This window comes from Oncorhynchus keta, unplaced genomic scaffold (genome assembly GCF_023373465.1).
Source record: "Oncorhynchus keta strain PuntledgeMale-10-30-2019 unplaced genomic scaffold, Oket_V2 Un_contig_17214_pilon_pilon, whole genome shotgun sequence".
NCBI lineage: Eukaryota > Metazoa > Chordata > Actinopteri > Salmoniformes > Salmonidae > Oncorhynchus > Oncorhynchus keta.
The window spans coordinates 159,109-173,356 of record NW_026280350.1 but is presented as its reverse complement, the minus strand read 5'-3'; the positions used below and the strand labels follow the sequence as shown (position 1 = coordinate 173,356).

Here is a 14,248-nt window from a genome sequence, read left to right as displayed (position 1 = left end):
CACAAACAAAAAGGCATTTCTGTTTCTTGCCTTGCTGCACGAGCTGGGCATCATCCACAAGTGGCAACACATCATCCACAAGTGGCAACACATCATCCACAAGTGGCAACACATCATCCACAAGTGGCAACACATCATCCACAAGTGACAACACATCATCCACAAGTGACAACACATCATCCACAAGTGACAACACATCATCCACAAGTGACAACACATCCACAAGTGACATCATCCACAAGTGACAACACATCATCCACAAGTGACAACACATCAACATTGTCACATTGTCCCTATCAGACTATTCTTGATTTTAAAGTTGTTGTCTTTACATTTATAAAATAATATGTGTGAAATTAGTTTAGTTTTGATTTAGAATGGACCATTATCATGAAGTGTTTGATTAGATGTTGGACTACATTTGCATTGATCCCAGAGTGATTAGAGGGACAGCAGAGTGCTGAGTACCAGGCAGTTAACCTGTTGCGACTCTAGGGGCAGTATTTGAATTTTTTTTTGGGGAAAAACGTTCCCGTTTTAAACAAGATGCTAGAATATGCATATAATTGACAGCTTTGGACAGAAAACACTAACGTTTCCCAAAACTGTAAAGATATTGTCTGTGAGTATAACAGAACTGATGTTACAGGCGAAAGCCTGAGAAAAATCCAATCCGGAAGTGCCCCATATTTTGAAAGCGCTGCGTTGAGTCCCCATTGAGCTGTGAATGTGCTATGAACCAGCTTACGCTTTCTACGTATTCCCCAAGGTGTCTACAGCACTGTGACGTAGTTTTACGCATATATGTTGAAGAATACCGTAGGGGGCTACATTGCGCAAGTGGTCACATGTGCTCCCGGAGAAAATCTTGCGTAAAGTACAGAGGTAGCCATCATTCCAATCGCTTCTACTGAGAAACCGTGTGGATATATTATCGAATAGATATTTGAAAAACACCTTGAGGATTGATTCTAAACAACGTTTGCCATGTTTCTGTCGATATTATGGAGCTAATTTGGAATATTTTTTCGGCGTTGTCGTGTCTGCAATTTCCGGTCGATTTCTCAGCCAAACGTGAAGAACAAACGGAGCTATTTCGCCTACAAAAATAATATTTTGGGGGAAAAATGAACTTTGGCTGTCTACCTTGGAGTCACGTGAGTGAAAACATCCAAAGTTCATTCAGGTAAACAATTTAATTTGATTGCTTTTCTAATTTTCGTGACAAGGTTGCCTGCTGCTAGCAAGGCATAATGCTATGCTAGGCTATCGATAAACTTACACAAATGCTTGTCTAGCTTTGGCTGTATAATTTTTTTGTTGAAAATCTGAGATGACAGGGTGATTAACAAAAGGCTAAGCTGTGTTCCAATATATTTCACTTGTGATTTTCATGAATAGGAATATTTTCTAGGAAGATTTATGTCCATTGCGTTATGCTAATTCGTGTCAGATGATGACAACGGTCCTGTTCACGGGCTGGGTGTCACTAGAGGTTTTAAGCAAGTTTGGTAGGCTACTAATGACCATCAGCTGCATCAGAGCTCGGAGAAGCCTAATTGGTCACGTGGAATTTGACTGCCATCATGAACCCCAGTGTGGCGGTAATACGGTTACCATAACGTTCTTGTCACCTCCCTGACCACGGCCCTTCTCCCCGATTGCCCACTTTTGCCGGGCGGCCAGCTCTAGGAAGAGTCTTGGTGGTTCCAAACTTCTTCCATTTAAGAATGATGGAGGCCACGGTGTTCTTGGGGACCTTCAATGCTGCAGAAATTTTTTGGTACCCTTCCCCAGATCTGTGCCTCGACACAATCCTGTCACGGAGCTCTACGGACAATTCCTTCGACCTCATGGTTTGGTTTTTGCTCCGACATGCACTGTCTACTACACCACTTTTGTCCTCCTCTCCCTCAACTTCTCTCTTTTCCTCCACATTGATGTCCCTCTCTCCCTCCTCCTCTTGGACAATTACATTGAAAGGACAGGCAGGCTTCCCTCCAATGGGTATTCTCTCATGATTTTTAAGACTTCTTAGCTGAGTGAATCCCTCCCCACACAGAGAGCAGTGGTAAGGCTTCTCTCCACTGTGTGATCTCTGATGATTCTTTAGGCCTCCTGCAACACGAAAATTCTTTCCACACAGAGAGCAGTGGTAAGGCTTCTCCCCTGTATGTATTCTCTCGTGTTCCTTAAGGCTTCCAGAATGATTGAAGCTCTTCGCACATTGGGTGCAGTGGTAAGGCTTCTCTCCACTATGTACTCTCTCGTGTCTCTTAAGGTTTACTTTCTCACTGAAACTCTTCCCACATGCTGAGCAGTCAAAAGGTTTTTCTCCAGTGTGTACTCTTTGATGATTCTTTAGATTAGTTGAGGAACTGAAACTCTTCTCACATTGAGGACAGGGGTAACTCCCACAACCAGGTGGTAGTATTGATTCTGTGGAACTGGGTTCGTTGACTGAGTCTGGGTTGGGGATCTCTCCTGTAAGAATATAAACAGATATAGGGTAAGAAACAGACAGAGGAACAACGGCTTTAAGTTTAACAATGTAGGATTCAACAGTCATTAGGAATAACAGAGTATTGAAATAAATACTTTTTAATGGGCTTGTTGCATTGCATCACACATAGATAATGCCATTGTGAAATTACAACGTCAAATTACAATGCATTTTTTTATTTCACCTTTATTTAACCAGGTAGGCAAGTTGAGAACAAGTTCTCATTTACAACTGCAACCTGGCCAAGATAAAGCAAAGCAGTGCGACACAAACAGCAACACAGAGTTACACATGGAATAAACAAGTGTACAGTCAATAACACAATAGGAAAAAAAAGAAAGTCTACATACAGTGTGTGCAAATGGCGTGAGGAGGTAAGGCCATACATAGGCCATAGTAGCGAAGTAATTACAATTTAGCAGATTAACACTGGAGTGATAGATGAGCAGATTATGATGTGCATGTAGTGATACTGATGTGCAAAAGAGCAGAAAAGTAAATAAAAACAATATGAGGATGAGGTAGGTAGATTGGATGGGCTATTTACAGATGGACTATGTACAGCTGCAGCGATCGGTTAGCTGCTCAGATAGCTGATGTTTAAAGTTAGTGAGGGAAATGTAAGTCTCAGCTTCAGCAATTTTGCATTTCGTTCCAGTCACTGGCAGCAGAGAACTGGAAGGAAAGGCGGCCAAAGGAGGTGCTGGCTTTGGGGATGAACAGTGAGATATACCTGCTGGAGCGCGTGCTACGGGTGGGTGTTGTTATCGTGGCCAGTGAACTGGGGTAAAGTGGAGCTTTACCTAGCATAGATTTATAGATGACCTGGAGACAGTGGGTCTGGCGACAAATATATTGCGAGGGCCAGCCGACGAGAGCATACAGGTCGCAATGGTGGGTGGTATATGGGGCTTTGGTAACAAAACGGATGGCACTGTGATAGACTGCATCCAGTTTGCTGAGTAGAGTATTGGAAGCTATTTTCTAGATGACATCGCCGAAGTCGAGGATCGGTAGGATAGTCAGTTTTACTTGGCGGCATGAGTGAAGGAGGCTTTGTTGCGAAATAGAAAGCCGATTCTAGATTTGATTTTGGATTGGAGATGTTTGATATGAGTCTGGAAGGTGAGTTTACAGTCTAGCCAGACACCTAGGTATTTGTAGTTGTCCACATATTTTAGGTCAGAACCGTCCAGAGTAGTGATGCTAGTCGGGTGGGCAGGTGCAGGCAGCGAACGGTTGAAAAGCATGCATTTGGTTTTACTAGCATTTAAGAGCAGTTAGAAGCCACGGAAGGAGTGTTGAATGGCATTGAAGGTTAGTTAACAGTGTCCAAAGAAGGGCCAGATGTATACAAAATGGTGTCCTTTGCGTAGAGGTGGATCAGGGAATCACCCGCAGCAAGAGCAACATCGTTGATATATACAGAGAAAAGAGTCGGCCCAAGAATTGAACCCTGTGGTACCCCCATAGAGAGTGCCAGAGGTCCGGACAACAGGCCCTCCGATTGAACACACTGAACTCTGTCTGCGAAGCAGTTGGTGAACCAGGCGAGGCAGTCATTTGAGAAATCAGGGCTATTGAGTCTGCCGATAAGAATACGGTGATTGACAGAGTCGAAAGCCTTGGCCAGATCAGTGAAGATGGCTGCACAGTACTGTCTTTTATCGGTGGTGGTTATGATATCGTCTAGGACCTTGAGCGTGGCTGAGGTGCACCCATGACCAGCTCTGAAACCAATTGTCAAATTACAATGCATTGCATATTGGTCCGTAGCCATTTTTCAGGGGCACTCGCCTCACCTCTTACACATAAGTCTGAGGGTTATACTACAAAGCAGAATCAGTGAGTTAGCCAGCTAACTTGCCTAAATATTCAGAATTAACATTTTATTCAACATCCAAAAACATATGTTTACATTTCTTAATGAACCAGAAAAATCAATGCTTATTTTGGGTTGTTTACCTCTCTGAACCAAAGAGGATGTTAGCCTGAATTTACCTGAGTCAACAGAGGCCCTGTCCTCCTCTCGCTCTTCCTCCTCCCCCTCATTGATTTCTCTCTCCTCCTCCTCCTCTTTGACAATCACATTGAGTTCCACTGTTTGATTGCAGTCCCCCAGCTTCACTGACAGCAACTCTGGACCAGGCTGTGAGCTTCTCTGGGCTGGAACACCACAACCAGAACCTGGTTCAGACATGGTAGGCTAGAGGTGGATCTAAAATAAGAGAAGACCGAAAGAGTTCAGGGTGATTTTCACAAACCTAGATCGTGGTATAGCTCCAGAAAAGACAAACATGTATCTAAGCTAGCTAACCACACATCCCGTCCAGCAGGAAACCTTTTTCCATAAAATAAATATAAGATTGACGGCAACAGCCAGTCTGATTAGGCATTAAGTAACGAAAAACACTGGCTGTTGAGTACAAGCATATTCAGTTCAAATTCATTACTAATATCTGATACACTCAGTGATTGACATTACCACCCCATCCTCAGTAGCCGATTCAAACATCACCCTATAAGCAACACAAGCATTTTCTTACCTCAAAATCGCCTGGCTATTCATGTTGAATAGATTAGGGGCAATTCCAAGGTAACAGAGTGATGCTGACACACAGAGTTGTCACGTTAAAAATGTATGAAAAACGAATTAATGTAAAGTTAAACAATCCATACGACTCCATGGAGCACAAGCACTGTTTCCACTGAACATTCTACAACATTAAACAATCCATACAACTCTTTGCACAAGGCCTACTTCTAACCATTTCCACACAGAACGACACAAACCGTCATTGTGTTAACAAACTTTGTATCCGCATCGTTCTTCAAGTCAACGTGTTTTTGTATCATTTTCAGTCTTAATTGTTAAAAGTAGTTTAGAATCGTTTGGTTTAATTCCATTATGAAGTGTAAGAATTATAGAATGTTCATCCACTAGGAGCAGTGGAATTAGTGTTGAGAGTCTTGTTAAAAGTAGTTTAGAATCGTTTGGTTTAATTCCATTATGAAGTGTAAGAATTATAGAATGTTCATCCACTAGGAGCAGTGGAATTAGTGTTGAGAGTCTTGATTGTCAACAACAAAACAAGAGCAACAGTATGGTGTCTTTAATAGTCAATGTATACAATCACTCACCGTGATATAGCTTCACACTGGTAACACTCAAAATAATAAAGAGCAGTGGACTGTTTTCTCAAACCGTCAGCATTAAACACTCAGTAATAAAACAGTAGCTTTCCCAAAACCACATTCAAAATTCAGCAAGGTGAAACAAAGTATTTCTCACTCAGTAACCCCTCAATAACCAATAACATAACACAAGCTGGTGAAATATTAAAACAGGTCAATCAACCATAACCTTGTAGATAATCAACCTTAGATTGTCAGATAAATGGGCGGCCCGTCAGGGCCAAGTCCAGGATCCAGTTGTAGAGGGAGGTGTTCAGTCCCAGGGTCCTTAGCTAAGTGATGAGCTTGGAGGGCACTATGGTGTTGAACGCTGAGCTGTAGTCAACAAACAGCATTTTCACGTGTTCCTGTTGTCCAGGTGGGAAAGGGCAGTGTGGAGTGCAATAGAGATTGGGTAATTTGTGGAACTGTTGAGGCGGTATGTGAATTGGAGTGAGACCTAGGTGTCTGAGGTGATGGTGTTTATGTGAGCCATGACCAGCCTAGAGATGTGAGTCCTACGTGGTGGCAGTCATTTAGACAGATGGTGGTCTGCTTGAAACATGTAGGTATTACAGACTGGGTCAGGGAGAAAATGTCTTGCCAACTGGTCAGCTCTGCGTATGCGTCCTAGTAATCCGTCTGGTCCTGCGGCCTTGTGAATGTTAACTTATTTAAAAAGGTCTTACTCACATCCACTATGGAGAGCGTGATCACGCAGTTGTCCGAAAAGATGATGCTTTCATGCATGGTTCAGTGTGGCTTGCCTCGAAGTGAGCATAGAAGGCATTTAGCTCTTCTGGTACGTCTGTGTCACTGGGCAGCTCATGGCTGGGTTTGGCTTTGTATACTGTGATAGTTTGCAAGCGCTGCCACATCCAACGAGCGACAGACCCGGTGTAGTAGGATTCAAACTTGATCCTGTATTAACGCTTTGCCTGTTTTATGGTTCGTCGGAGGGCATAGCGGGGTTTCTTATAAGTGTACAGATTTGTGTCCCGCTCCTTGAAAGCCGAAGCTCTAGCCTTAAAGCTCAGTGCAGATGTTGCCTGTAATCCATGGCTTCTGGTTGGGATATGTACGTACAGTCACTGTGGGGACAAAATCGTCGATGCACTTATTAATGAAGCCGGTAACTGATGTGGTGTACTCCTCAATGCCATCAGATGATTCCTGGAATATATTCCAGTCTGTGTTAGCAAAACAGTTGTGTAGCTTATCATCTTCTTCGTCGGACCACTTCTGTATTGAGCGAGTCACTGGTACTTCCTGTTTGAGTTTTTGCTTGTAGGCAGGAATCGGGAGGATGATTTGCCAAACGGAGAGCGAGGCAGAGCTTCGTATGTGTCTCTGTGTGTGTAGTAAAGGTGATTTAGAGTTTTGCACAGGTGCATGCTGGCGAGTCACCATTAAGTGTTGCCGACAACACACAGCGTGGTGCCAGGACAACCTCTCCCTCAACAAGACAAAAGGCGCTGACAGTGGACTACAGGAAACGAAGGGCAGAGCACGCCACCATTCACATTGACGGGTCTGTAGGGTCGAGAGCTTCAAGTTCCTCTGTGTTCACATCACTAAAGAACTATCATGGTCCAAACTAGAGGTTGACCGATTAATCGGAATGGCCGATTAATTAGGGAAGATTTCAAGTTTTCATAACAATCGAACTCGGTATTTCTGGGCGCCGATTTGCCAATTTTTTAAAAACATTTTGTTTTTATACCTTTATTTAACTTGGCAAGTCAGTTAAGAACACATTCTTATTTTCAATAACGGCCTAGGAACGGTGGGTTAACTGCCTCGTTCAGGGGCAGAACGACAGATTTTCACATTGTCAGCTCGGGGGATTCAACTTGCAATCTTACAGTTAACTAGTCCAACGCAATAACGACCTGCCTCTCTCTCATTGCACTCTACATGGAGACTGCATGTTACGCAAATGCAGTAAGCCAAGATAAATTGCTAGCTAGCATTAAACTTATAAAAAACGATCAATCATAATCACTAGTTAACTACACATGGTTGAAGATATTATTAGATATCTAGAGTGTCCTGCGTTGCATATAATCTGACTGAGCATACAAGCATCTGACTGAGCGGTGGTAGGCAGAAGCAGGCGCGTGAACATGAATTCAAACAGCACTTGTGTGTTTTGCCAGCAGCGCTTCGTTGTGCGTCAAGCATTGCGCCGTTTATGACTTCAAGCCTATCAACTCCCGAGATGAGGCTCGTGTAACGAAGTGAAATGGCTAGCTAGTAATTACTACAACCTAAAACTTCTTACCTGGGAATATTGAAGACTCATGTTAAAATGAACTACCAGGTTTCATATGTTCTCATGTTCTGAGCAAGGAACTGAAACGTTAGCTTTCTTACATGGCACATATTGCACTTTTACTTTCTTCTCCAACACTTTGTTTTTGCATTATTTAAACCAAATTGAACATGTTTCATTATTTACTTCAGCCTAAATTGATTTTATTGATGTTAAATCGGTATTGGCTTTTTTGGTCCTCCAATAATCGGCATTGAAAAATCATAATCGGTCGACCTCTTATCCAAACACACCAACACAGTGGTGACGAGGGCACGACCATGCCTCTTCCCCCCTCAGGAGGCTGAAAAGATTTGGCATGGGGCCCTCAGATCCTCAAAAAGTTATACAGCTGCACCATTGAGAGCATCTTTACTGGCTGAATCACCTCTTGGTATGGCAACTGCTTGGCATCTGACCGCAAGGCACTACAAGTACGGCCCAGTATATCACTGGGGCCGAGCTCTCTGCCATCCAGGACCTCTATACCAGGCGGTGTCAGAGGAAGGCCCTAAAAATTGTCAAAGACTCCAGCCACCCAAGTCATCTCTGCTACTGCATGGCCAGCGGTAGCAGAGATGACTTGGGTGGCTGGATGACTCAGTGGGGAGACTGGCTGGGGGTGTAAACTCAGTGGACTTGGAGACTAGAAGTGTTCCTGGGGTTGTAAACTCAGTGGACTTGGAGACTAGAAGTGTTCCTGGGGTTGTAAACTCAGTGGACTTGGAGACTAGAAGTGTTCCTGGGGTTGTAAACTCAGTGGACTTGGAGACTAGAAGTGTTCCTGGGGTTGTAAACTCAGTAAACTCAGTGTTCCTGAAACTTGGAGACTAGAAGTGTTCCTGGGGTTGTTCCTGGGGTTGTAAACTTTGGAGACTAAAAGTGTTCCTGGGTAGAATGGACCTTTTACTGCAACGTACACAAGATAAACTCCAAATAAACAAATAAATCACATATCTTATATAAAATATGTAATGGAGACTAGAAGTGTTCCTAAACTCAGTGGACTTGGAGACTAGAAGTGTTCCTGGGGGTGTAAACTCAGTGGACTTGGAGACTAGAAGTGTTCCTGGGGGTGTAAACTCAGTGGACTTGGAGACTAGAAGTGTTCCTGGGGGTGTAAACTCAGTGGATTTGGAGACTAGAAGTGTTCCTGGGGGTGTAAACTCAGTGGATTTGGAGACTAAAAGTGTTCCTGGGTAGAATGGACCTTTTACTGCAGCACAACGTACACAAGATAAGAGTACACACAAACAACATTGTTGACCATTTAGGATTCAAATAAACAAATAAATCACATATCTTATATAAAATATGTAATTATTCTTTGTATGATAACAAGTATAAAATGTATCGATAATTGAGCACTAATGATTCATTTATAAAGTATACCCAGAGAGGAAGAGGCCCAACTCGGCTGCAAATCTGTCTCACTCCAGCAGGGGGCGTTTTCTTGTTGTTTCACCCACCAAGCAGGCAGTTTTGTATGGAGGTCAATGGGAGTGAGTCGAATTTGGTCAACAACAAAAGCAATGACTTAATTGCTACACTAGATGAATTTGATCAAATAAAAGTTTCGTAATGCTTAAGTCGTTATGACTGTACTGATATAAAACTAGGACACGTGACATTCGGGACACGCTACTTTTAGGAGAAAAAACCCCCACTATATTGGAGTTGTCTCGAGATGGCTATGCATATTCATGGCAAAAGCCTAGTAGCATATATCAAATAGTAAACAAGTAGTAGCATAGCATCTCTCTCAATTGAATACAGGCAGTTGATGTCAACAACCCTCATCAAATATTCAAAAAAACTGATTACAATAATGAGATGAGGCCACCAGTTCAGAGAGCGAGACAGACGCTTTGTGGACAACCACTCCCATTATTAGGGCGGAGAGACATGCATCCTCTTCAGTTTATCCATAATGTTTGGTAAACATGACGGGACTCTTATTCTGAAGGATTCCATAATGTTTGGTAAACATGACAGGACTCTTATTCTGAAGGATTCCAAAAGATCCAATGACAACAACCGGTTCCAAGAAGCGAGTAAGACGGAAAAGGCGACTGTGCTTGAATCTGAAAGTGTGACAAGTGGAGTGTGTGATAACGAATGGAAACTAGTGAAATCAAAGAATGGAAACTAGTGAAATCAATGAATGGAAATTAAAACTGGCCAAAGTTGTAGTAGAAGACAAGGACCGGTCCAATAACACATTTCTTAACGGACTGCATTGTTTTGGACAAGGAGGTTAATTTGGGAAATCCATTTGTAATACCGAGGACTGTGAAGAACGCAGTGGGAAAGGTGAACCTACGTCAAAAGTGACCTGTATTGATCTTCGGAGCCTGCAAAAGGAGGATATAGCTGAACGAGTCCCAGGATTGGTCAGTGCACGTCACCTGACCCGTATGGTGAATGGAAGGAAGGGGAAAAGCCTGTCGATATTATTGTTGTTTGAGGAGACTCTACCTGAACAAGTGAAGCTTGGATATGTGAGATATGCGGTCAGAGCATTTATGTCAAAACCATTACAGTCGGGGATATGGAATCGTAAAGGACATGATCAAATGTTTGCAGATGGGAGAAGTATGATATTGAAGAATCTGTGAATGCAAAATTGTTGCAACTGTGGATATGGGGGGAGGCATACTTCCAGTTGAGTGCCCTGTTAGTGAGGGGGAGGCATCGAGTTGTGTCAAGGATCAGGGCTGTGCAGCAGATCTTGTTGAAGATATGACCTATTGTGGATATGGCAGTTGAAGAGAGTCGAAGGGGGAAGAGTTGTTGAAGATATGCAACAGTGGTGAAGATATGACAGGGGGAGGCATAGCAACCAGTTGTTGAAGATATGACAGGGGGAGGCATTGCAACCAGTTGTTGAAGATGAAGATATGACAGGGGGAGGCATTGCAACCAGTTGTTGAAGATATGACAGGGGGAGGCATTGCAACCAGTTGTTGAAGATATGACAGGGGGAGGCATTGCAACCAGTTGGTGAAGATATGACAGGGGGAGGCATTGCAACCAGTTGTTGAAGATATGACAGGGGGAGGCATTGCAACCAGTTGGTGAAGATATGACAGGGGGAGGCATTGCAACCAGTTGTTGGTGTTTTAAGGTAAATCAAGTGATCTGGATAAACTCATTGTAAAGAAGGGGTGGATTGTGTGGCATTTATAGCCACAGGGATTAATTGTACAACACAAGTGTCTTACAAGTCCAAGAAGCTGGATATCATTATATCTGCAGCAGATGTGTTTTTGTGTCTCTAAGACTTCACGGCAGAAGCACTGCAAGGACTATTGTTGCTAGGAAATGTCCCATCCTCACAGGAGCATCGTTCTTCAAAGTTTTTTTTTTTTTTTTAAATGTAGGAGTGCAAAGTTGAATAGAGTTATTGCAGACGGCTCATTTCACAGAGTAGGCATTCCCTAACGGAAATATGCAGATGTATGAACGGGCCAATAGGATCTCGCTAGCTCACGCTCATTCTGCCCACTATAATCTGTTCCCATTGGAAACGACAGGCTGTGGTTTATCTTAGTTTAGTTATAAAAATCTTTGGCCTTATTATTTTTGATGGAAACACAAATTTTGATTGACATTCCTTCTTAATTTGCTTGAAAACGTTATGGAACGTTATGGAACAATGGTTACGCCTTGATCACGTCACCACAATGGATTTTGGTGCACCAGAAGTACATTCATTAATTCAAATCAAATCTTATTGGTCACATACACATGGTTAGCAGATGTTAATGCGAGTGTAGCGAAATGATTGTGCTTCTAGTTCCGACCATGCAGTAATATCTAACAATTTCACAACTACCTTTTACACACACACACACGTGTAAAGGAATGAATAAGAAGATGTACATATACAGAACGACAGGCAAGATGCAGTAGATGGTATAGAGTGCAGTATATACATATGAGATGAGTAATGTAGGGTATGTAAACATTATATAAAGTGGCATTGTTTAAAGTGACTAGTTACATCAAGATGCAGTAGATGGTATAGAGTACAGTATATTCAGTATATCTTGATAACGGGATGAACAGGCAGGCAGTGGAACAATGCGTTTGCCTTGCGTTGCAGTGCGTTCTGCATACGTTGAATTTATCGAAAGTGCACAAATATCCAGATATGATGCTGCATACCATTTTGCGCAATGACACTGTAGGTTTGTTCAAGGGATTAACTTTTTGCATAATCGGGAAACCGGGAAGTTTAGCAACGGTTAGTCATAATATTGCGAGTTAGCTACCTAGATAGGTTAGTTATACAAATATTTGGTTTGGCTAAACAAGGAGCAGCCGGTTAGCTATTTCCTCACAACAGTCATTTTACTCACGATGAGTCGACAGCTGGCTAACTATTAAATAAAAGTCACACTTCAACCGTGAACCTGAAATAAAGTTAGCATGTTAGCTAGCTAGCTACACAAACGGGTTTTGACGGGAGATGTGTTGCTAACTGGCTAACAGCTAACTAGCTGGGGGAACAACAAAACCAGGCCGCGGAAACCAGAGCGGTTTCATCCTGGAATGTGTTGGTTTACAGACCGTGTTACAAGCATCATTAAAACAAATAATAATCATTAGCAATAGGTTACCTGGAACTGATTTCCTGTTTGGCTGAAAATAATAGGAAGTAGTGAGGTCTCGTAGAGCAAACTGGAAACAATGTGTCCACTTTGAGTGAGTTTGGTCTGGATTATGAGATGCGGCAGGAAATGTTCGTGAGCGTCGTATCAGCGTAGTCAATGTGCATGTTTTACAGGCCTCCGACGGAGAGAAGTCAGGCAAAACAAACGAAAATAGATATTTCAACCAAAACAAGACAGCTGTCATTACATTCTATCTGCAGTGTGATGTTATATTATTCCAATAGTGTATAGCATCTGTTATCCTTTACTATCACCATGTTACTATACTGACTTGTAATCGATAAATACAATCTACCAACGAAGAAGAGGCATGACAGACAGTAGCCATGAAGTGCCATTTAGTGCTTTGAAAGGCTGGTCATGGCTCACAACAGCATCCTTCCGGATACCGTAGACCAGGTATTAAAAATGTGATTCACATTAATAAAACAGTCCATGTATATTTTCCAACGGGGCTATACATTTGGGTGAGGGTTTTTTCTAGCCTGAATAGCCTCATTTCACTGCCAAAAATAAAAATGAAACCATCTAGTGTTCAGTGAAATAACAAAATGTCAAATACAAATGGTCAAATAATTAACATCCAATCGCATTAACCGCTGCTCTCTCGTGGGAATTCCGAACGTAGCTGCTGCTCACGTTTGGTATCTGTACTGATGGCACAAAGGCCATGACAGGGAGACATAGTGGAGTGGTAACGCGCGAACAGTTGCTCCCGACCCCACTTGGGTTTACTGCCGCATCCACCGCAGCTTGAAAGACGTTTGACACTACAGTGAAAATGGTGAACTTAAAGCAAGGCCCCTAAACTCGTATTTTCTGCACTACGTTAAGGACATGAGCAGCGACCATGTAACGCTTTTTACAACATAGAGAAAGTGCGCTGGTTATCAACCGGCAAAGTGTTGACACGTTTATTTCAATTGAGAGATGAGCTTAACGTTTTTACTGACCATAATCACTTGTCTGACCTCTTGCATGATGAGTTTCTCACACGACTGGCCTATCTGGGAGATGGTTTTTCTCACCTGAATGATCTGAATCTAGGTTTAGACGGACTCTCCGCAACTACATTCAACGTGCGGGACAACATCAAGGCTATGATTAAGAAGTTGGAGCTCTTCTCTGTCTGCATTAACAAGGACAACACACAGGTCTTTCGATCATTGTATGATTTTTTTTTCCGGATGACGCAAACAACTGGATTCATTATCCCATTCATTGCCTGCCTCCAGTCTACTTACCGATATCTGAACAAGAGAGCCTCATCGAAATTGCAACAAGCGGTTCTGTGAAAATTGAATTTAAAATCAGAAGGCACTGCCAGATTTCCTGCCTTGGCAAACCGCACTGTTAAGACACTGATGCCCTTTGCAACCACGTACCTATGTGAGAGTGATTCTCGGCCCTCACGAGCATGAGAACTAAATACAGGCACAGACTGTGTGTGGAAAATGATTTTAAGACTGACTCTCTCCAATACAACCCAACATTGCAGAGGTATGTGCATCCTTGTCATTAATCTGTGGTGAGTTACTCACAATTTTCGATGAACAAATAAAGTTTTCTATGTGAGAT

At 42.6% G+C, this 14,248-nt stretch overlaps 1 protein-coding gene across 1 annotated transcript; it reads right to left on the bottom strand.

Annotated features, from left to right (window-relative positions):
- Window positions 1-298: 298 nt before the first annotated feature.
- LOC127919606 (oocyte zinc finger protein XlCOF20-like) lies at window positions 299-12,806 on the bottom strand. The gene is made up of 3 exons (XM_052503349.1): window positions 12,617-12,806; window positions 4,505-4,721; window positions 299-2,484 (listed from the first exon to the last, which is right to left on the bottom strand). The coding sequence occupies exons 2-3, from the start codon at window positions 4,701-4,703 to the stop codon at window positions 1,631-1,633; spliced, it is 1,053 nt and encodes a 350-aa protein (XP_052359309.1). The 5' UTR covers window positions 4,704-4,721; window positions 12,617-12,806; the 3' UTR covers window positions 299-1,630.
- Between the last annotated feature and the right edge of the window lie 1,442 nt (window positions 12,807-14,248).

Coding starts and splice junctions, on each gene's coding strand:
- LOC127919606 (XM_052503349.1), bottom strand. CDS start 4,703: ATGTCTGAACCAGGTTCTGGTTGTGGTGTTCCAGCCCAGAGAAGCTCA. Junction 2,485..4,504: donor CAGGGCCTCTGTTGACTCAG/GTAAATTCAGGC, acceptor ATATTCTTACAG/GAGAGATCCCCAACCCAGAC.